General features: G+C 33.8%; 1 protein-coding gene across 1 annotated transcript in view; it reads right to left on the bottom strand.

Annotated features, from left to right (window-relative positions):
- Nucleotides 1-25,414, bottom strand: part of LOC129254219 (alpha-1,6-mannosylglycoprotein 6-beta-N-acetylglucosaminyltransferase A-like) — a 69,705-nt gene that overhangs the window by 5,351 nt on the left and 38,940 nt on the right. The window contains exons 9-16 of the mRNA XM_064104617.1: nt 21,284-21,453; nt 19,152-19,289; nt 15,501-15,634; nt 13,157-13,284; nt 12,358-12,528; nt 11,348-11,494; nt 8,725-8,916; nt 8,027-8,126 (exon numbers count right to left, since the gene is read on the bottom strand). Coding sequence (XP_063960687.1) covers nt 8,027-8,126; nt 8,725-8,916; nt 11,348-11,494; nt 12,358-12,528; nt 13,157-13,284; nt 15,501-15,634; nt 19,152-19,289; nt 21,284-21,453 — 1,180 coding nt within the window. The remainder of the gene's footprint in view (nt 1-8,026; nt 8,127-8,724; nt 8,917-11,347; nt 11,495-12,357; nt 12,529-13,156; nt 13,285-15,500; nt 15,635-19,151; nt 19,290-21,283; nt 21,454-25,414) is intronic.

The raw sequence follows: 25,414 nt of genomic DNA, 5'->3' as shown, positions 1-25,414 counted from the left end.
ATTGTCCAGTAGCACCTGTTGGGGAATACAATTATAGAGTAATCTGGATATATTTTGTAAACCTAACCCAAGACCCTCCCCCCACCAAAAATGATAGGCATCTTCGCTTTAATACCTTCTAATATTGCTTGTGTATGCCAACTGCTATGACAAACTTTCTATATATATGGGAACAGCATGGTATTATGATACATGTACCTTGGAATGAAGTAAGCATGATACATTGGATTGTAATAGTTATTGGTAACACTCACTTGGATTGTTACCATGACAATAAAGACCCCCCCCCCCACATCACCAAAAATGATAGGCATCTTCGCTTTTATACCTTCAAATGCTTCTAATGCTTCTGTGGGCATACTGTTATGATAAACTGGAAAAAAATATGGTTACCATGGCAACCATGTCTCCACCCACTCCAAAATCAGAAGGCGGCTTTGCTTTACCATAATGGACCTTCATGACAAATTTGAAGATGTTCGGAGAAGAAACGCAGCCAGAAGAGCACTCACAAGGAAATCTCTATTTCCACAAACCCTTGTTACCATGGCAACAATGTCTCCGCCCACATCGAAATCAAGAGGCGTCTTGGCTTAATGGACCTTCATGCCACATATGAAAATGATCGGAGAAAAAATGCAGCTGGTAGAGCGCTCACAATGACAAAAACTCTTGTTACCATGGCAACGACATCGCTGCCCACACCAAGGCAAAATCAATAGGCGGCTTTGTTTTACCATTGTGGACCTTCATGCCACATTTGAAGATAATCGGAGAAGAAATGCAGCTGGTAGAGTGCTCACAAGGACATCTCTGCTATTTTCACAAAAATTCTTTTTTTGTTACCATTGCAACGTTGTCTCCGCCCACACGAAAATAAATAGGTGGTTTTGCTTTACCATAATGGACCTTCCATGCCACATTTGAAGCTGATCGGAGAAGAAATGCAGCTGGTAGAGCACTCACAATGACATCTCGCCTATTCCACATAAACTCTTGTTAACCATGACAACGATGTCTCTGTCCACACCAAAATCAATAGGCAGCTTTGCTTTACCATAGTGGACCTTCATACCACATTTGAAGATGATCGGACAAGAAATGCAGCTGGTAGAGTGCTCACAAGGATATCTCTGCCATTCCATAAAAACTTGTTACCATGGCAATGATGTCTCCGCCCACACCAAAATCGATAGGCCGCTTTGCTATACCATACTCTACCTTCATGCCAAATTTGAAGATGATCGGAGAAGAAATGCAGCTGATAGAGCGCTCACAAGGAAATCTCTGCGGCGGCGGCGCGACGAGGCCAAATCCATAGTATCCTCCAAACTCTGTTCGGGGGATACAATTAGTGAACCCCACTCAGAAAATAAACACATCTATTTAAAGTGTTCAAGTCCCGCCATGTTTGATATTTAAAGATAAATTCCAGTTGTGGGAACGATCTCAAAATGACTTTTTACAGAATTTAATATGATCACCAAAGTGTCTGTTTGTATGAATAAAAAATATGTGCCACAGGATTCTGGAAGAAATTGTGTAATTGCTGAGAAATAAGCAAACTAAGCGCGGATTCGGTCACTTCTGTCGGGTCTTTATTCCAGCAATAATAATACACTGTCCCACGTGTGCCTATCTGTGTTGGCGATCTTCAGTGTGATCGTTTTTTAGCTAGATATTATGATTTCACAAAGTTCAGTTTATGTAACTGTACCAGATCTAGATCCACGATGATATATCAATACTTTACCTTGGTTTTACAGACTTTCTCACAAAATCAGTGTTTTACTGCAACTACGTTCATTTAGCTTTAACTGTGAAGTCAGGTGATAAAATATTACATTCAATAAAATTTGTTTCTCTAGGCTCCCTGAACATTGAAGTGTTGTTTACGGTACATTCAACACTCAGCATTCAGGGTGCATTTTGTGAGGGGGGGGGTTACACAAACTTCACCTCAGATGTTATTCTATATGCAAAGCTAACAGGTACTTCAATTTCTGAATTATATTGATAATAATGACATTAATAATAATGATAATTACAAAGACAATGATGAAAGTGATGAATTATGATAATGGTGATCAGAAAGATAAAAACAAGAAAAATGTTTTAAAACAGCTTACAATTGCTGATAATATTATAATGTTGATTCATACCACAACCCTTTATTTGCATGAGCTCTGTATTTGTATGTACTTTTTATGTAATGACTCATATTTAGGGAATATTGGATGGCCTTGAGTGGGATGCGAAGATATGTTGTACGAGCTGAAGAACAATATCGGATGAGTCGGAGACGAATCCAATAATGTTCTTCAGCGACTAACAATATTTCTACGCATTTCACGAAAATTGGTTATTCAATATTCTTATTATTATTTAGATACCCCCAAAAAGCTAAACATAAAGTAACGAAGCAAAAAAATTGTTTTTAGTACATGTAACCATCATTTATGGCAATCCTGTAAATCATGAGCATGGCCCCTGAGTATTATCATTTTTCAAAAAATGAAATCTCTGTAATAGAGTTAAGATGCGCTACAGTATAGTGCAAGCGCATTTGAATTTAATAAATTGATGCTCCTTTACCACACCTTCTGGCAACTAATACGCATTGCGATTTCATTGTGACGTAACAATAGCTTCATGCGCACAATCATTTATTAACCAATGATAATCTTGTGGGCGGGGCAAAATATTTATTTCGTCTAATATTTTTAATATCGGATGGTTTTCATAGGCATGCACGTTAAAAATCAGTTTTAATATTCTGTCTCTTTGAAACAACCTCACAAGACGTCAAAAAATATCTGCGCCTCTAAAACCCTACATCTAAATAATAATACCAAATGTTATTCAATGCTTAGAGAAGTCTTGAAATTCAGCCTTTGGGCCATGATCCTGTTTTTATTTTTATAGACTTTGTTGAAAGCCATGTAATTAATATTTTATCAATTTATATCTTAATGATACTTTTCATATTTTAAAAAATCTTTTTGCAAAAAAATTGAATTGAATTGAAATTTCAACTCAACTGCACATTTCAATGGTGCATGACACTTGCCTTACACAGATTTGTACAGGCAAAGGTTGATGGTCAACACATTTTACCCCAATTTATTAAAATCCTTAGAACTGATTTGTAATAATTTCTTTAACAAGTTTATTGTGACTGGGCCTCAGAGGTCACGGTAGTAAGTTGACATATATGCTAAAACGATCTATCACTCATTTTATTCATGGCATGAGAACATACCACAGCCAAGGCAGCTCACCCAGCTAAGTTGTAGTTTCACAAGATGATGTCTTACACAAAAGGGCACAAGTTTCCTTCATAAATGAAGGGAATGAATACAAAAAAACCCAACATCATCACTCCAAACAAGAAAGGTGGATCTTTAATAGAACTGTCCATATGTGTATGTTGAATTTTAATCATGTGAGTTTAAATAAAATGAATAAAATGTGAAGGAATACAAAAGTAATATAATTGGTCGACTATCAAACCCCATTTTCAATTTTGTGCATGTTAGATTAACACTACAATTTCATTGGCAAAAGGGCCAAAGGAGCTACAGCGTTTGAATAAATCTGAAACTTAATTCTAATTAGACACACTTTATCGCGATGTACCTTTATTCCTAAAATAATTTAAATTTGTCCAACATCTTTCAAATTATCAAGCTGAAACTAATTATAGAATTTAAGTCCTGACTTCTTATCATTGGCCTGCAAACTCCTACTTGACCTTGACCTAAACTTAAGTGTGATGTACCTGCCTTCCCAAATTATTCTACAAGCTAGTGTATGGAAACCAATGCAAATCTTAACAGCCTGCATGAAAATACTTACGAATAATAAACCTTGAAATGAGCTGTTTGTTACATGTAGATATCAAACGTAAAAATGGAATATAAACATTTCAGTCACAAATAGCTACTATTCTTTTTTTACTTTTAAATAGAGAGAAGACTTGCATACAAGTCTATGCAACTACATATACAATGCATAAATCCGGGAAAAATACAGCATAAAACCATAAAACCACAACCTTTGTTTTTAATTGCTAAATAATGACAGGAAACCTGATGCATATTGAAACAGCATGTAGTGTGAAATTTTGGACCATTCTTTACCTCAAGAGGGCAGCATAAATAATTATTTCTATCAACCTTCAAACACACAGCACTAATATCAGTCAAATAACAAATCAAATCTTCCTCTTCCTCTATTTCCTTCCTTCTTGTTCTTAATCCTCCTCAATGATCTGCATATGATCTACAGCAAATATATTTTTCATAACACATGATTCAGGGTGAACATATGTGTGATTATATATATATCTATACATATTATATAAATAGTGTACAATCTATTGTACAATTTACTGGATTATATGTATGACAAATATAAAATTATCCCGAGTGCAGGTTAATTTCACCGAGGCCGAAAGACGAGGTTAAATAGACCTGCACGGGGGATGATTTTATATTTGAAGTTCGTATAGTCTAGTAATATTGTATGATAGAACATTCACTATTTATCATAGTAAATTGTACAACGCCTACTTAGCTTGTTGTACGCAAGCAAATGAGAGGCTGAATGTCAAATATTCGTTCCGTTGCACATGTACCATCCAAAATGTACCGTCCATAATGTTAAGTTGCACAAGTCAGGAAAAGCTGACATCACTATACAAATTAAGATTCAACACATTGCATGTGCTAAGTAAATGCAGACATTCAGGACTGACTGGCTAAATGCACATTGTCATCAATCAATATTCTCCCCATTCATTTAACACGGTTTTTACCCTCCAAAAATCAAGTTATATTGTACATATGTACAATATAACTTTTTGAAGGGAGGTCACGTGGTACCAATCTAGCCAATCACAGCTCGTATTTTACTACCGCTATTTACTATATATATACAGTCAAACCTGTCTTATACCCCCATCTCACTAGATGGCGATCCCGCTGCGATCGTCAAAAATCGACAAAGCGTGTTATATCGTAGCTTGATCGTGGCTTGATCTTTTCAATCTTCTCCGTCGTACCTTGATCTTTTCTGAAGCGGCAAAGATCGCCACCATCTTCCTGGTCGCCACAAAATTTTGAACATGTTCAAAACTTACGTAGCGAGAGCGCGGAGGTGGTAAAGCGCATCACAATCGAGTCATGAGCGTATTACAAACAATATATTCATAGCTGTAACGGAGCTCTAACGCATAAAGCGTAGTAGAAGCGCATTAAAAGCGGCACCGATCGCCCGTGTTTTCAGGCCCGTTCCCAAGACAATACTGCCACGCTGCTTCCGTTTACAAGGCGCCTAACGCCTTGCACTCGACACGCTTCACACCGCTTCCACCGCGACGCTTTCTTCTTTGGGTGGCATGTGGCACGCGTATGTGGCACACGTTCTCAGGCCGCTGCAGGCATTCGCGTTGCGCTTTTGCTGCGCCGCTGATGACTGGGCAGCGATTGTGCAACGACCGTCCGTGCTGCTATAAAACGCCGTGCCGATGGTGGCGGATTATCACATTTGCAACAGATTACGAGGCGACACCACGACGTTTTCAAACATAACTCCCAGAAAAAGGACAAAAAAAAAAGGAAAGCTGCCCAAGCTACCCCTGTTAGGCCGGCAGTCCAAGAGGAAGAACAAGAGGTTATGGTGGTGGTAGAGGAGGATGAAAATCTTACTGCTGAGCCAGCTGGAAAGAGAAAAAAAGACGCTCGCCTGTCTTGATGACCAAATGGGTTACCTCTGCAAAAATATATAAATTGACTATGTTTTAAAAATAGATTGAATTCTAACCACATTGACAGTAGACAATATCAAATTTTGTTAATGATTTGATCACTAATGTATTGAATGGGAAAGGCACTCTTTAGGGAGATTCTGGCATTGTGCCCCTTTTTTATGAGTGCTCTCAAATCAGTAGACTATTTCTTGTCAGCAAATTTGAAAGGAATTTACAAAAAAAAATTTGAGTGACAAACTTTTGTGGAAAAAATAAACAGAATATCAAAGATTTGTATGCTCTTTTATGAAATTCTGGATGCATTCCTCATTAGGTTCCTCAATTAGGTTCATCGACATCTTTTGAATGAAATTTTAATAAATATTGTATATTATGACTTAAGTGACAGCCAGGATCGGACCCAGTATTGTTTTGGCCTCCTCTTCCTCCTGTCCTCGTATTCAACTTCTAACTGATGTTGTTGTAGAATGCTAAGATGTATAAGTCCAACCAAATTCTGGACATCCATCTTGGTTGGAGGTTGGCAATCGACTGAAGAATGTCTCATGTGCCGCGATTAATATGCCGATTGCTTGAAATCGTTTCAAGAGCCCATCATGAACGTAACACAATAGCTCCATTCGTAGCACCACCGTAGCGAGGTCCTAATTAGCGTATGAGCCTCGTTGTACGGTCGCTTTGATTGCAGAAGCAGCGCATCACATCTGCCTCGAATCGTGGCAAGAGAGTGGCAGCGTCGTACTAACAGCGTATTACCATCGCATTCAGCGCAGGTCGGTCGCAGAGAAGTTGCAGTGCAATCGCCTCGCAGGCTAAAAATAGAATTCTAGGAAGATTCTGCTACGCTTTGCGGGATTTACACAGATCGCCATGGTCGCCACGATCGCCTTCCTAGTGAGATGGGGGCCTTAGCGGCCACCAGTATTTAGTGGCCACTTGCTTATAGTGGCCACTAAATATTCCCCTTCAGGAAATTCATGTGTTGTAGACCCTGTCTAATGCGACCAGTGTCCACTCATTTTGTGTCCCTCTGTCAATGTACCACCCTCTATAGTGGCCACTAAAATCAGCTTCACTGAAGCTTTTGACTCTGAAAATAATTGAATTTGCTAGTCCTTATGCTTGCAGCTGCATCTGAACATAAATCATACTCTTAAAATAATGATTATACAATCTACATAAGTATTTGGTGGATCGGAATAGATCCAGGTAAATGTATGCAATTTCAAATTTAAAAAAATTAACTCATTAGAGACACATACATGTACTGTATGTCCAGTATATTGCACATTATATCCCTCTTATGAATATTTATGCGTATTCTAGATAAACGATTGGTCAATTCGCGATCATGTGACATAAGTATAATTTCAATAGGAAAGCAAATCGCTGCAAGTAGCTCCATATAGTTTTCTTCAAGCTCCGAATATTTTTAGATATACTTTCATGGGGAGAACTGCGCATGCTTGTGCTCGATATGTTCCCTCAACATTGAACTGCGCATGCTCCCTGACCCGATATCCACAAAAATAAATAAATAAAATAAAATATGAGCTTTTGCACAAATTACTTACCGACAATATGAAAAAACAGTGTGGAATCGGGTCTAGATCAGCATGCAGAAAATTTAATTCCTTGACAGCCTTTCATACAGGATTATTCAAATAATACCTAACAAGGTGAGTCAGGATTCGATAATTAGCCTGCGCGTTAACAATTTTAGTGCAACTGCAGCGGCGCAGCGCAGTGGACCTCTCATTAATTGCAGTCAGGTAGAAGCAGCGCACAGCCTACCTAGGAACTGGTTAGCATTACTAGCTCGTCAGGCCTACATTGTAGGACTAGGTTTGGCAACGATAGAATTGGTCTAGATTGTTTACACATCAGCAAGGACGAGGTATACAAGTCAAAGAGGGATATAAAACAAATATATCAGGCGTTTCTTTCAAAAGCATAGAGGGAATTATTAATCCTCGTTTGGACTGGCAATAACTATTTTTCCTCAAGGCTTCGCCCCTCGGAGAAAATGGTGATTGCCAGTCCAACCTCGGATAAATAATTCCCACTATACTTTCTCAAAGCATACTTTCTCAAAGCCTGATATATTTGTATAATATCTACAATAAATTGCAAATTCAAGATGGCCACCAACCTGTCTATAGCGCCACCTGTCTGCAGTGGCCAATTTGTTGTTTCCCTTCGGTGGCCACTATACAAATGTAGAAAGATATATATAAATATATATGAACTCACCATCTTCCATGCATCTTTCCCTACATGACTGTCCTTTCTCAGAAACCTTGACTTGTAAAGATGATAATGGTGGCCACTGCTTCTCTCCAGTACAAAACTCCTAGAAAAGGTAATCAAACATAACACAGTCAAGTATGTATTCAATAATATCAGTAGTAATAATAACCCATACAGTAATTTGGTTTATCTTGTGTTTCTACCTTTATACTCCTGCATTTCCCCCCTTGAACTATAGCCAAATTGCTTTAGAATTTAACCCATTCTCAGTTTAACACATGTGCAGGTTTAAAAGGGAGTTTACAGCTTTCTCTATTTGGGGGTTCTTAAGTAACAAGACATACATGTACGTTCTGTACTGTAAATTTGTTAACATTTTAAATTACGTATGTTATTATAGTTTCATAAGCCAGGATATAGGTGAAAAGGATTTTATGCACACTCAGATATGGCATGCAATTAACATTTTTGCTATGCAGCATAGCAGTTTTGTAACAAAGAAAATTAATGGCCTTGCTTATAAACGCCATTCATTCTCCATATTGTCAATCCATTTTTAGTATAAAATTGTGATGTTTAGTGGCTATGCACACATCTTTGGCATTTTTAATGATGTGCACCTTTGTAAGTACATGTATCATCAAATGTGTTGTGTCACTATTATCACACTCACACCCGTGCATTATTTGTAATGCACCCACCTGCTTTTGAATATAACTACTGACTCTCTCTAACATTCCATGACATGTGAATTCAAAGGGTAAATATGATGTAGTGTTCTTCATGGCTGCTATCTTCTCCAGTGCTACATCAAACTCATTACCCAATACATCTACTGTCCATACATGAGGCTGTCCAATGTACACTTCAGTGTAAGGGTGCTGAGATGTAAGCTGCAACGGAAAAAAAAAGGAATTAATGCTGTGTAGTCCTATAGAATTATTAACCTTTTCTAGAACCAACCCCAATATTCTTCTATTTTAACTTCATTTCGCAAACTACTTCAACCAAGATAACATTCGAGAATTACAACTGTCGATTATGAAGTATAAAACAGAGTCAAACCATTTTATGAAGGACCAATATACAGAGGGTCAGCCTTAATATTTCATGAAATTGCCTTTCTCCTTACATGCATGTGAATTGAGATCTAGGTTGATCATTGAAATTATAATTTAAAGAAACTTTATCATTGAAGCTTTATTAAAATAAGTTGTTCAGCATTGCAATAAGGTGTTCAGCAATGTTTCTATGAGGGTAGGTTTTATACAATAAGACCATGAGCTCTAAAATCAGTATGCTTACATATTTTTTCCTATCAGTACTACTTTAAAATCCCAACATAAGTCATTAATGACAAGATAAATATCAACACCCTTCACTTGAGATCAACCTATGTACTTAGCATAACCAGGCAAGTGCTGAAATGATCAACTACAATTCATTACAGAGAGAGAAGAAAATAAATTAAGTAAATATTTGAAGTTATCGTACTCATGTGAATGCAAAGTCTGTCAATATTTCTGGTAAAATTTGAACAATCTAAATTATATATATTACACAGTTGTGCTAAAAAGTTAGTGAACCCACCACAAAATGCACTCCTTCATGCTAAGTGTTGAATGTAAACACCGACACTACAATGTTCGGTGAGCCCAGAGTAACAATGATTGGTTCTTTTAAAACCATTACTTTCCATTCCCTTCTTTCTCTTTCTTTCTTTCTATTTCTTTCTTTCTCTTTCTCTTTCTTTCTTTCTTTGTCTTTCTTTCAATTCTTTCTTTCTTTCTCTTTCTTTCTTTCTTTCTTTCTTTCTTTCTTTCTTTCTTTTTCTTTCTTTCTTTCTCTTTCTTTCTTTCTTTGTCTTTCTTTCAATTCTTTCTTTCTTTCTCAAATGTCTCAAATTGCAATATCTAAGGGAAGTAAAGTAAATGTATCTTTATGTAGTGAAAAATATGAGTAGCTAAAATGTATTTATATCTCTGTACCCTGTTTCATTCATAACAATTGTTGGTTTCAGAGCTTTTCAGTAGATATAAATCTATTCACAGGGTGCCACAAAACCGCTTGCCCGGGGCAAGTTGAAATGACGTGCAGGCAAGCATTTCTCAAAGTCAATTGCCCGATCGGGCAAGTGGTTGTTTTGGAAATAAAATATCAGTAGACCCTCTAAATTTCAATATCCTTTGGATAATCACAACTATCTCTCAGATTATGTCAAACCAGTAAAAAAAAAAGTGGAAACTGATATAAAAACAGCGCCAATTACCAATAATTTATCGCCAGGTACCTCGTTCGAAAAACCGTGCCAACGCATCTTACGTTCTTTGTGTGCAATGACTGCGCACGCGCTACTTGAGCAATTTGCAAAAAAAAACCACCAAAAGTGGCTAAAATTTCACATTTTGCAAAAATCCATGAAATGGACATGTATTTTCCATATTACCTTAAAATGTTTTGATAGTTGGAAACTACTGAAAAAATGAAGAATATTCAGCTCTTTCTTTACTCTGATTTATGATGATGTACTTGGTAAATGCTTTTTATTATTGTGGTCCCACATGTAGACTTCCATGTTGACCAAGTGTAAAACAATCAAACGATACGATCAATCGATACGATCAACGATCAAAGCTGCAACACCATGAAAAAACCCCATGAAAGTCTACATGCCGGACTACAATAAAAAAATATTGACCGAGTGTAACATCATAAAATGATGAAGAAAAGACAAGAGAGAGGTGAATATTCTTAATTTTCTTGATAGTTTCTAACTAATTTTTAAAAAATTCCAGGAAATATGGAAAATAAATGACAATTTCATGGATTTAAAGATGCAAAATGTGAAATTTTAGCCACTCCACTTTTGATTTTTTTTTACATCATAAAACGATCTTTTTCAGAGTCAATAAAGAGCTGAATATTTTTCACTGGCTTTCTTTATAGTTTCCAACTAAATCAAAACAATTCTAAGGAAATATGGCAAACAGATAACCATTTCATGGATTTAAAGATGCAAAATATGAAATTTCAGCAACTTTTGGTGAAGTTTTTTTTAACCTTCAAATAAGCCCCATTTATAAATAGCGAAAAAATCTAAATAAACGTAATGACTCAGGCCTACATTGCTGAAAATATACTTTTAAAATAAAAATAGGGCAAGCAGTTTTTTCTATCGGGCAAGCAAATTTTTTTTGTAGAGGCCTGCTATTCATGTCATATTTCATGTAGAATGCAAGATATAAAAAACAAAACATATCCTTAAAATGTTACGCATGTACATGTATTTAAGGTGATGTAACAGATCAAAACATTTATACTTACCGCTCTAGCTGTTGGCTTTCCTGTGAAAAATTTAGTATTTTTAGAATTTTTAGGAGGAGTGAATTTGGGGTTGAGAAAGACACAGCCATTAGCTACAGCTTCAAGTGGAGCAGGACCCTCATAAGGAAAGCCAAGACCAATAAATAACTGTAAAGCAAAGGACAAACAAAAGGGATTGAGTTAGTTTTAATTTCTAGCTTTAACTTTCTTTAGAAATATAAGCTTTATGAATGCTTATTTACAAAGTCAGCAGAGCTACCAACCATGAGTCAATAAAAATGTGTATTTTCCCATCAAAATTCTTTTTTATTCAATCGACCCTATTTTCAATTTAAACAAAAATTGACAAATTCAACCGTTCTCATGCATTTCTTTTCAAAACATTTTTTTTATCTTAAATTGATCCTTTTTTTTTTGGGGGGGGGGGATAGCAGGTAAAAAAATTGAAGTAAAAGAGAGAAACATGTGTTCTCTTTTTCCACTACAAAAAGGCCCCAAAAAATTATTTTGTCCAAGTCTTGCAGTTCCTATGCTTTATGTCGGGTCTCCCTTAATATTTTTATTACTGGTCTCACATAAATATTGAAATTATAAATAAAAAATACATATAATTTATCTAAAAAAAATGATTTTGTTCCCTACAAAATTTTACTTTTTTTGCTTGCACATAAAAACTGGAATACAAAAAAAAAATCTTACTGGTTGGCAGGTCTCAGAAATTAATGAGTTAGAAAATGTATCAAAGTGCAATTACTGAAATGTAAACATAGTAATGTCTGTAACATACATTTTTCAAAAAGTAATTAAAAGGAGCACTAACAATCCTACAGAACAAGGGAAGAAACTTTATTCTTGAATAGGCATTAACATACAATTTTAGATTAATTTTAAAGTAAATAAAGGATATGTTCTAAGAGGTAGAGATGAATAAGTGCAGAATAAGTTTTCATAACTTCAGAAAGGAGACAGAAAAGATGAAAGAGGGAGAGCTATTTGACTTCTATACAAACCTTTGTTTCTTTTAATAAATTCTGTATCTCTGAACCAGATACAATGCCATGGTTTACCACATAGTCAGGTATAACACTCTTCATTGTTGATGTGCTTTGGTTCAGGAATACTGTGCCATGAATCTCAAATTTCTTGTGAATCTTGTCCAAGTATTTCCTAATCCAAGGCTCCTACAAGACAGGTAAGAAAGAGAACACATCAAAATGAATGAATACAGAACTTAACAAAAAGAAGAGCAAAGGCATTTGTTTGATATTGAAGGGAAGCTGGTAAAATATTCGCTAGAAATAATATCTGATAATCCATCAGAAAAACAAGTTAACTCTCCCACCCCCCTCGAAAAAAATATCTATAAATAAATAAAATAAATAAATAAAATAAATACATGTAAATAAAATAAATAAAATAAATGAAACAAATAAAATAAATAAAATAAATAAAATAAATAAAATAAATAAAATAAATAAAATACATAAAATAAATAAAATAAATAAAATAAATAAAATAAATAAAATAAATAAAATACATAAATAAATAATAAATAAATAAAATAAAAACTACATAAATAGAAACATAAAAACAAATAATTAAATAAAATAAAAATGGAAATGAATAAACAAATAAATGAGATAAAATTGATATGAAATAAAAACAAATAAATAAATACATAAATATTTTTTAATAATTGAAGAAATATGTGCCGTTTAGGCTGCCCGTAAGAAGTAAAATGAATATAATACGACCTGTGTAGTTTTGGTACATAAATCAAATCAATGCATCGTAAATGTTTCTACTCACAGTCCAAAATGAAGCACTTTTTCCATAGACAAGGGCACGGTTTGTTCTCTGAGAGGAAGACTCTGTTTTAGCTATGTCTACCTGATGATCCACTACAAAACCCATGAATGAATTATCTGGTGTATGAGCTGAAAGAAAAGTATTACCATCAATTAAACCAATAAGCAAAGGCTCAACATTGACCACCAGAAATTCACCTCGGGCAACCATTAAATGAAAAATGCCAAGTTTTGGTGGCCCGAATCGGGCAACCAATAATTTTCAAAGTAGCGCGATTTTTCTCTGATTTTGCACGCATTTATCAACTTTCTACAGTTCAAATTGCAAGCCAGTTTGTCATTCGTCTTGTTCTTTGATCTACACACATAAAATTTGCATAGTCATGACAGTACGTACCGCATACAGAAGTTATTATCCTGCCAGCCGGCTGGCATGAGCTGTGCCCGAAGCCATGTCATTGCAGCTATGCACTAGAAGTCTTTACAGACTCAGGGAGCTGCGATAAGAAATGTAGCTGCTAATAAATCTTCCCCAGAACTTTGAAAATCTAAGTAAAAATTCACATTTTACACCAATGAAATGCCCTTCTACAGTCCATATTGCTAAAATCTGGTGTACCCTGATTATTTGCACGCATTTAACAGGAATTATGACCTTTCCTTTGACTCAAAAAGATCGATTCTATATGAATTAATACACATGAAAACACATAGGCGAGTACATCACAGTCCCACGTGTGCATTTGTATGTGTGTTGATACGTGGTTTCTTTCGAAGCTGTGTCTTTTCTAGCCAAAAATAAACAGACAATTTCTTTCCTTATTGTTAATAAATGACTTCTTAAACCACTCTTAAGAAAGTAAAAACTTTGGGAAGGCATTTCATCAATATGAAATATGAACTTTTCATAAATTTTGGCAAGTATAGGGAAGGACTTTTCTCACACTTTTTTTTTCTCGATATAATTTTTTTTTTCTTTCATTCTTTGAAAACTATACCCCTTCCCATTAAATTTGCCTGATTAAATAATATGTTGCTACTGCAAAATAAAATAATACAGAAATGCCCCATTCCCAAAAGGTAAGAGAAAATTATTTGCTTGGCTTTTAATTATATTCCAGACAGAATAGACTGTTGCCACAGCTGTCAAAAATATATGTAATGGCTTCTTAATTTTCCCCCTTTTCCCCTTGTCCCCATCTGTATTTTAATTTTGTTTTTATCATTTTTCTTTCATGTTCTGTTGATTCTTTTCTTTAATTTTTTTCTTTAATTTTTTTTTCTTTTTATTTCTTTTCCCTCTTCTTTGCTTTTTCTTTCTTCATTTCTTCTTTCTTATGTTTTATTTTATTTTTTGTTTTATTTCACTTCTTTCTTGTATTATTTTTGTTTTCTTTTTGTAATATACTTTTTGAAAATTATCTTTCTTTTCCTCCTAATATGCAAACAAAAATAAACTGGATTTGGGGCCTGTATACTCTAGGTTTTAGGATTGAAAGAGTAAGAAAGGAAAAATCTTTGTTTTGATGTAGATCTAGATCTATTTGAGTTTGTTATGCATAATCTATTTACTTTACCATTGTGTGTGTTTATATGTAGATCAAAGAAAAAAGTCCACACAACCTGAGAACAATACAATTAATTTATTCTCTTTTGAAAAATCATTTCATATTTACAATGATAGAACAATTTATATTTACCACAAATCAATTTGCAAAGTGCCGGTATATAGCAAACAAGGTTTACATACAAGACATTCAAAGTGAAAGTAATTTATTGGTAGTGGCTGCATCATTAATATTTCAGAAGTTTGTTTTATTAATATTTAATGTTTTTATTTTCATTTTCAGGCCACCAAACTTTAATATCAGGCCACACAAAATAAATTACATGAAGGTTTTTGTGTTTCATGGGCCACAGGGTGTAGCTATCCTTTTAAAGCCCAGAAGACAGTGTATGCTGGCAATGAAGCAATAGAACAAGTTTTCCTCCATTATTTCTTTTTTTTTCTTCAAAATGATGACCAGTGTTAAGTGGAACAATTTATTTTGTATCTACCACATACAACCAGTTGTAAACTGTAAACCTCAACAGTATATACTCCAATCAGGAAAAAAAAGTGCTAATCCAGCAATAACTCTATGTATCATACAAGTTTAGTTCATTCTTATTTCACAGTAAAGTTACAATATTTCCTCATCTGTATGCCCCTTGATTCTAGAATCATAGCTTCCTTTTATTACTCACTTTTACATCTCATTCGATCATCTATTTCTTTGTCTCATAAATCCTCTTCCCATGCAGCAAAATAATTAATGTTCTCACAGATAGAGTAAATAACTTACGAAACATGGTGAAAAACTGCCTTGGTACTAGATTCCAATTGCCCCAGCTAGACTTTGTACCAGCCTTTTTTATATAAGTATCCACATTGTAGGCTGGTTCTGTTCCAAATGAGTCTATAACCCTGAGAATACAACTGAAAATTGAAGGGGAAAAGAAAGGTATAAAAGTAACATAGTTTAGGATGCAACTCAAAATACAATAATGACAAAACCTAAATTAGACAGGTGTATTGATTTCTTCTTTGCAGTGGACTACAAGCTGCCATTGTGAAACTTACTTTGATTATTTAATTTGATGTAAAAGAAAAAGTATCAATGAAAAACCCTAAATTCAAATCAAAAGGTTTTTTTTTTCTTCCAGTTGAGTACAAGCTGCCATTTCGCCAATGATGACTCTGATTGGGAAGCCAAAATAAACTCTTTGGTTAGGCTAAAGTACATGACACTTAACAGGGAGAGTAGAGAGTTGGGCGATTGGCAAACTGATTTCATTGATGATAACTTGACCAATGCAGTACAGTATTAGAGTGAATCGAATCTGACATAACCAAAAATAATATTGAATAAAAAGAACATTGATAAAGCAAAAAAATGTATCCATCCATACAGATGTCCACAGTGCATATAAGAGAATAATGACATACATGTAGTAACAGAATAATGACAGAAATCAAATATACATACAGTGCACAGATGGTTACATTGGCATTGGAGAATGCATTATGCATCAGAAGCACAATTAATGAAAATTCAATTGGCTGAATGCCATCTTTCCATCACACATAATAGCTAAAAAGTTACATTAGCAGGTGGTAGAATATAAACACACTTTTTAGCCAATACATGTACCTCCAAATCATGATTGTTGCAATCTTTTATAAAGATATCACTCTCTTTATCATCCCTTTCAGAAGTTTCACTCGCTATCTTCACAAATCCCATCATATCATGGTTTATATTGATAAATTACAACAATTTCCCTCAATTATAAAGTGTGCATGTATATCATGTTCAAAGTCAAGCTCTTTTGACTTTCATTTCACAACACGGATGATATGTTAATCCCTACAAGGCTAACAGGCTTCACTTGTAAACATGTTTTGAGACAAGTTCTATAATTAGGAAGAGAGATGGCCACAGGGCTCTCTAAAGACACACACAAGTGTCTGTACATACTCTGCACTTTTAGAATGATAGTATTTTAGATTTAAGCTGTTCCATTTGTTATCCTTTCATGATGATATGTCAAGGTGATTTCATATACAGCAAAAAAAAAGAAGATTGTTTAATGAAGCTGACAAATTTTACTCGATACTAAATTTGATACATTTCAATACATTTGATTTCAAGTAGTCCATAAATAAATAACAAAATTTGTTGAATTCCTTGTAATTCAATCTAAAAGTGCTTCATAATACTTTTTTTGTTTATTTTGTTCATTTTTCATTTTGGACTTGCTATATCATATTAGGGGAACAAAATAAAGCCACATACATTTGAACAATTCAATATGAGCCCTGTTACATAAAAAACCTTTAGCATTGATGGCAATTCTAAGTGAAACTTTTTTTTTACTGAGTAATGTTGCCATGGTATTTACCCCTAATATCAGAGCTGCCATATCCATGTAAAGTAACTTTTATAGATCAGGGGTAAAAGTGACTACACTACAGGAACCTATTGATCTCTTTATGAAGGCTATACAAACTAAAGGATTCAATGGCCAATGTGTATTAGTCACTAAACACTTGAACCTGGAAATACCAATCAATCTCAATTGTGTGCTAAAATAAAATGGCCCCAGACTGAAGTTTCATGAAATACTTTTCATCAAAATTAAAGAAATCAAGATGATGGCGCATCTATTTCAAGTCCCTCCATACTTATGTATGGAACAGTTTGATAAGTATTTGTAGAAGGCACCTGAGCAGGTTGATTTGTAGATCACATTGACTCAGTTTGACTCTATCATTCTCAGACAGAGTCACATGCATATTTCCCATATCCTGTTTCTTGCCTACAAGAAATTTTGAGAATGTGCAAACAACCAACTTGGTTTGAATGCAAGAGCACAATCATGAACTTGTATTGCACTTAGCTCAATGTGATATCGGTTTGCTATGAGCTAATTTTGTTGTTAAAGGGATGGTCCGAGCTGAAAATATTTATATCTAAATAAATAGAGTACATTGAAATTAACAGAGCAAAATGCTGAAAATTTCATCAAAATCGGACAACAAATAACAAAGTTATTGAATTCTGAAGTTTATAAATATTTTGTGAAAACAGTTATATGCACATCATCATGAATATTCATTAGGTGGGCTGATGATGTCATATCCCAACTTTCCTTTTTCTTATGTTATTACATGAAATCATAAATGTTTCATTATTTCATACATGTGTAAATGATGTGTCTCCATTATGATGAAATAAATTGCGGCAATAAATAACTAATGCTCTTAATCAGTTGTCATATCCCCACTTTCCTTTTTCTTATGTTATTACATGAAATCATAAATGTTTCATTATTTCATACATGTGTAAATGATGTGTCTCCATTATGATGAAATAAGTTGCGGCAATAAATAACTAATGCTCTTAATCAGTTGTCAATCCAATTGTTTTAGTTCTTGGTAGAAATTTTTTTAATGAAACTAATTTCATATATTAAAATACAAAAAACAAGTGGGGATACATGTATGACATCATCAGCCCACCCAATGATATTCATAAAGACATGCCTAGAACTGTTTCTCAAGAATAATGCAAATCTTTAAAATTCAATAAAGCATTTTCAGCATTTTGCTTTGTGAATTTTACTCTATTTATTGAAATATAAATATATCCAGCCTGGACCATCCCTTCAATAATATTAAAAAGAACCTGTCATTCTCACTTTTATATGTTGCGATTAGTAAATTCCTATCAACTTTGGTTATTAAAAGTCTAAGTCGATATGATCTAATTTGGATAATATAAAGTCATATCTCTACCAATGCCCGTCCATACAATTTAAACATAATGTAACAATATTCTCATGAACAAATTTCAACCAATCATTGGATTATGTTGCACTTTCTCATCTTATATCTCACCCTATATCTTTCATATCTTTAGTAAAAATGAATCTTCTCACATGTATAGCTTTTCAAATAGTATCTTATATTACCACTGTTACCTTGAGAATACCGTAATACTTCGAATTTATATTGTAATTTTTGTATATTTCTTGATTCTTTTATTATATTATTTGTTAATTTCATTGTTTTTTAATTGTAAAACATCTGTCAGTTCAGCTTTTAAGCTGCGATCGCATGTCTTTAATAAATCTTGAAATCTTGAATAAACAGAATTTGTCCAAGTAGTGCATCCTTGTTTTGAATTTGTGACCCCCCAGTTCTAAAACCACCATCTATAAATAGGGTACATTTATAAAGTTGCAAGTCATGCTAATAAAGCTTCATTATGCAAGTAGCTCAAGCTATTGCATGATTTAAGAAGATTAAGAGGAATTTTGTTTGTTTGTTTTATTTTTTTTGTGTGTGTGCGTGCATGTTTTGCTTTTTTTCAAGGGGGTGTTTTTTTTTTTTTAAACAACTACATACTGGGATTGAAGAATATGAGACTAATATGTTAATACAAGCTCACCTGAATTGTTGCCACTGTGCTCCAATAGTCTTCTTAAGCTGTTTCATTCCAACGATATCAATGTAGACTAGATCATATTGGTTCTTCCCTTTCACTGGGCAACTGACTTTGCTTGTTAACCCTTTCCTTCTTAAGAGACTGGAAAACAGATACAAACAAAGTGATATTTCATCTCTGCTTGAAAAGATTAGGGATTTTCATCATTATAGGTTTAGAGGAAATCACCCATTTGTATTATAAGAATAAAAGAGAAATAAGACAAGCAGATCTAGGGAAATGTTTGAATGAAATTAGACAATTAACAGGCAAGTTATGAGTTTCAAGTCACAGAAGTTATTCCTTTATGGATTTTTAATTGACCAAAAAGGTCATGTCATTGTGATGTAATGTAAGGTATGGATAACTCCTCCATTTGCTCAAAATGCCTTATATGATAATATAACCTTCCTCAAAAGTTAAAATATTTTTCTTTCATGAGAAATACACACTTTGTTAAACTTTTGTTACTGTTCCTCAGGAGAAAACATAAAAATTACTGATTAAAAAGCAATCTACTTCTGAAACAGCAAAAACTTTCTCATTCACTGTCTGATTTCTTCCAAACTTTCACTTTTTTTCTGATTTTTATTCCTTTAATACAAATCTTTATTAAGTTTTGATTCAAATTGTTTGTTTTTAAATATATATATCACCATAAGTCACATAGTTGTATAAGAATACATGTAGGCTTGCAACAAAGCTCAAGAACAATTTGTGTATTTATGGAATACAAGGAAATAATATTAAACAAAGACAATTATTTTGTCAATACAAAGAAACAAGTGGAGCGCCTCTGGCAGTCTCACCTGCATCACCTGATTCAATATAGCAGCAGTGCTGACTTTGAAAACTACTATAAAATAATTATTCACAAAAAACACCATTCATATAATGATACAATACTACGTTCATTTACAATAAATGACATTTCACCTTGATCATGCGACCTAAGACTGGTCAGTAATACTTGATTATCTACATTTTATAAACTATATCTATACACTTTGAAAGTTATAACAGCATCTAAAAATTCCCTCCAAAATGGCCAAAGTTCAATGACCTTAAATGACCTTTGACTTTGGTCACATGACCTGAAACTCCCATGAGATGTTCAGTGATACTTGATTACTCTATGTCCAAGTTTTATGAACTAGACCAATAAACTTTCAAAGTTACAATGGTATTACAACAAATACCCCCAACTTGGCCAAAGTTCATTGACCTTAAATGACCTTTGACCTTGACCGTGTGACTTGAAACTCCGGCAGGATGTTCAGTAGTACCTGATTAACCTTATGTCCAGGTTTCATGAACTAGGTCCATATAAAAACTTAACCTTCATTGATTCATTTTTGGTAAAGGAAATTTTTGAGTGGTAGGGCAGACTGTCAATAAACCATTGTAAAGGTACAATCCAGCATACTTTCCACATAGTAGATCAAAAGCCTACCGGTATATCTATCTTCACTATGATAATTAAACCAATAGGTTTTTTTTTTTCTTTTTCTAAATATTGTTATTCTGGTCTTTTAAAACCTATAATAGCCCAAAAATGAAAAGAACAATTTTTTTTCTACGCATCGCATTTACTCATGATTATCAAGTGCAAATTTCACTTAATATTCAGAAATGAAAACAATGTATAAATCTATAAAAAGGTAACAAAATTAAATCGTTTGTCCTAGATATAGCTTACTTGGTAATTTTTTCCTGTTGGGGGTTTGGAAAACTTATTAGTAATAGAAACTATATTCATACTTCCTTTTGTAAGAAGCAGACCAACAATCATAATTATAAACTTGCAAAAATAAACTGTAAGATTGACAATTGATTTGCGACCTAATATTACTTGCAATATTATTTTTGCAATGTCCCCTCAAATAATAATATGCAACATTATATATAGCGCTTAATACAAATGTTTCTCTAAGTGCTGCATACTATTACAACGGCTTTAGCACGGCTATCCTGATCGGGCGCTGGAGCATTCAAGAATTCCTTCCTACCGGATACACATTTACTACACCTAGGTGAAGAGTGGCAAATGTAGATAAACCCCTTGCCAAAGTACACACATGTGAAGATTAACTTACTTTCCGAGTGTGCCAGTTGCAGTAGATATCTCAATATCATGACCCAGAACGTAGAGTGTGGATAGGATGTCGCTCCATTGAACCAGTTCACCTAAAGGACCCCCGTTGAAGGCATTGTCTGCAATCTTGAAGCCAGATTCCTTCGTCAATGCACCAATATGAACCAAAATCTGAGGCAAGGGAAGGCAATGAAAGAATGAAAATGATATCATGCAAGAATTCATGAGTCAACAGAATTTGATCATGGAAGGCAGGGCAGAAAGCTCTATTGCTGTCCGTATTCAAGACCATAACTTCTTGAAATCAAATTAAATTCAATACAATTCAATATTTATTGTCCACAGTGGAAATTTATTTCGATTTTGTGTCAATACAAAAATTGACATAGATTACAGACATACAGCATCAATTGATAATATGAAATGGGATTCTTCAGTTTGGTGACTGATAATTATTTATGATAAATGATTTGGTTGAACATTTAAATTGAAATTAAGAACATAAATCAGGATTTTCAATTCATATGATAACTCACTGCTGGTTGCTTCATCAAAGCTGTTCAAACTTATGAACGACTTTACAAATGACTGAACACGATCTTAGGTGCTCATTTGACTACATAGGGACATATCAGTTAGCACTAGAAACTAAAGCGTCGCTAGTTGTGCATAAACGTCATCCGTAACTTACAAACAGCTTTATGAAACACCTACCAATTCATACATGCTGTATTGAATACATGCCGAATCAAATTGACCATTCAGATAAAATTGATTTCTTCTTGGATGAGTGAAATCAGACTCGGCTCATTAATTCTTTTTTTCCATTGGTAAAACTTAATAAAATGTACTCAAAATATATTTTAAAAAACCTGCCCCAGGGCTGAGTTATGTACAAGTATGGTGAAAGGATGAAGCGAGGATCAGATTTATAACTGAAATATTCTAAATGTGTATTCTTGTTGGTACATCCTGTTATCATTTTTTTAATAAAAATATGTATAGTTTATTTAATATATTTCTATGAAATGCAGGGCCGGTATAAGTCTTTATTTCACAAACAAGAATGTCCCTTAATAGACTTTATGAAAATGAATTAATATTTTCTATAATTGGCCTTTCTGACATACACAAAAAGGGGCACAGTGTGTTGAATATACATGTACAGGTACAAATTCATACTTTGTCTAAACGGTGACATCCCTGCAATAAATTAAGCAGGAATAAAAGGAACTATAAAGGAGGAACTAATAAAGGTAATACACTATATTACAGGAATCTTGAAATTTCTATTTTTAGGCAAAATGAAGAAAAACCATGAGAACACAATGTTCATAACATCACAGGTCTCTCTCCTCATACCTTTGTTGATTTAGCAGTTTGTGTATTTATATTTGATGAAAGAAATACAAATTCAGATTGAAAAATAACTATTCACAACTTCAAAAACGAAGCTGAAATTGAAATAAACATCAGAAGTCAACACAATGGCAGTATAGTGCAAAGTTCATTTACTGGGCCTATAATACATGACAGCCTTTAAAAGGACAAGTTCATCACAACAGGAGGTTCAAAGTCTTTATTTTTTCTGTAAAACTTTAAAGATCACAGAATTTAAATCAGGTAAACCTCACAGGATCACACTGTAGATTGTAATAAAAACCTGTAATTTATATCATATTTTCCATTTTGGTTCAGACCAAAGATGAAGAAAATATTTATGATGGGGCCCATAGCACACCCATACTATGTCTAAAAAAAAACTGATGCAAGTATCACAAAAATCATACCCCAATAAAGTACAACTAATGCTGCACTTTCAATCCATCTCCTATATATTAAAAAAATCAGTGTCATATCATTTATCATACACTAGAATCACAGTATACTAATTTTTTTTTACTATAAAAATACATTGTGTCCCACAAAAATTGTTATTAAGCACTATAAATTGGTATAACATGAAAATTACATCATCATCTATGCTTTATACATGTACCTTCACGTCCGTAAACTACAATTCATTTTCTACTTTAGGTGGATGAAATTTTATGTGATATGGTCTAATAATCACAAAAATATGAGATTTTTTTTCATACAATGTACATGTACACATCAGGAAACCTCTCCATCCAAGTTTTGTATTATTAAGTAGTATGTGCAGTCGGGTTCAGCTAAACAAGATTTGTTATCAATTCACGTTTAGCCACAGGCATAAAACTGAAATAATTTTCTTTTCTTCAGGACTTGAAGATGACCTATTCATTCATCTGATGAATAGCAATTCTTGCATACATGATGAACAATACAGAGATGCATTTTGTTGAAACAGGGGTTCTGATATGACCATCGTAGGTTATTTTCTTCACCAGGACATTCATCTTGGTTCAAAAGAAAACTGCATTCTCAATCATTCATGATAATTAATTATGGTAGGGCGGCAGTTCACCAAGATGAGTTCCAGGCAAAATTTAATCAAAATGTATCCTGAAAGATGGTACTAGCACATACTGTACAAGACCTAAAAATTCATCCCTATAAGGTGTTCGGATGAGTGATGAAAGAAGGCTCATATCTCTGTGATCACCATATCGCATAAAATTTGAGCCAGTTGTACAAAAGAAATGCCAAATTACGATTATAAAATCATATACAATATTATTCAGTAATTTTCACATTATACTCATTTAAATTGCCATTAACATTTTTGGTGGGATACGCTGTTTACATATATTACAGGGGAGGGAGGATCCTTACATGTATACACATATTACCACACATCAACATCATATTTTTCTAAAATACCATATTTGCACAACTTAATACCGACCACATTATTAATCAGCTAGTCATTGAGGAGTCGATGTGCATAGAATAAAACATGAGGTGGAACACCATTAACGTCACAAAACAGCTTTAAAAATATGTCTTTCATAATATATCACATTCAATCAATACGGTATTTCTATACAATGACAATAACACTCTCTTTGATACATGTACAATACTGGGACTGAAATTGTACTCAAGTATACTTAAACTGAACAAGAATACATGTATACAGCAGCGGATTTATCAAATATGAAAGATTAAAAAAAAGTAAACATGGTGTTTACCCATCTGGTGGTTGCTATTATGCTATTAATTCAATAACCTTCCGAAAATGATGTCCAATCATACTTTGTAGCTCCTATTACATAGATTTTCCATTTTCATTCTTATTCCTAGTCTATTAAATAAGCACGCCAACATTATCTTGTGACTTATAAAAGCTGAAAAATTATTTTCATCACATTTAAACCATTATAAAATAGCTGCTGTTATCACTTCATTAGCATTTGGTAAAACAAATTTGCTCCACATGTATGTTGAAAATGGTTCTCCTTTAATACAATTTAGTGAATGATTAGATCCACAGATTTTTTAAAATAATGGGTGAATGCAAATTTGTGACCAGCAACACAAAATACCAACAATTGCCAGTGAAGGTTCTATACTCTGGTCTCCAAAAGCAAAAAAAATATATAGATTTTTAATTATTAGAGAGCAATTCTTCTTCATTATGCTGTAACAATTGAAGTTTTAAAGTTGAATATTAAAAAGAATTGAAGATACATGTACAAGAGGTTCTTTGACACCATTTTCCGAACTTCTTGGGAGTGTTATCGAGTTCTGTCAATACCTCATGCTTGAGTGAATCCAAATTTCAAACCTAGACTTCTCCTTTTTTTTAACTCTTGCTGAATTCCCTCTGCAATGTACTTTGCGAGGGTTATTTGTAATCAATTTTGACAAGTTACAATGCATATTTTAAAGCTTAGGAAGTACTTTTTCAAGCTTGATAAAAATCTTAGGTATTCATTTTGGCAACCTACATGTATAGGTATTGTTGGTTTGGGGGTTGCTGGTCATATCGTCGGTGTTCATCTGAACCGTCGTATCAGTCAATTATGGTCAAAATATCAATTTTTAGATATTTGCAGAAAATGCATGTACAAGTCCTATTCTGTTCATAACTAAATTTCTAGGCAGCAATTTATTTTAGTTTCTGAGATATGAGGCAATTTCCACAGCAATGCCATACAAATTGTTGATAAAATTCGCAAATCCCATAGGAAATGTGTCCTGTAGC

The sequence above is a fragment of the Lytechinus pictus genome, chromosome 1 (genome assembly GCF_037042905.1).
Source record: "Lytechinus pictus isolate F3 Inbred chromosome 1, Lp3.0, whole genome shotgun sequence".
Classification (NCBI taxonomy): domain Eukaryota; kingdom Metazoa; phylum Echinodermata; class Echinoidea; order Temnopleuroida; family Toxopneustidae; genus Lytechinus; species Lytechinus pictus.
Note: the sequence above shows the minus strand (reverse complement) of the source record. Positions and strands in the feature narration are given on the sequence as shown.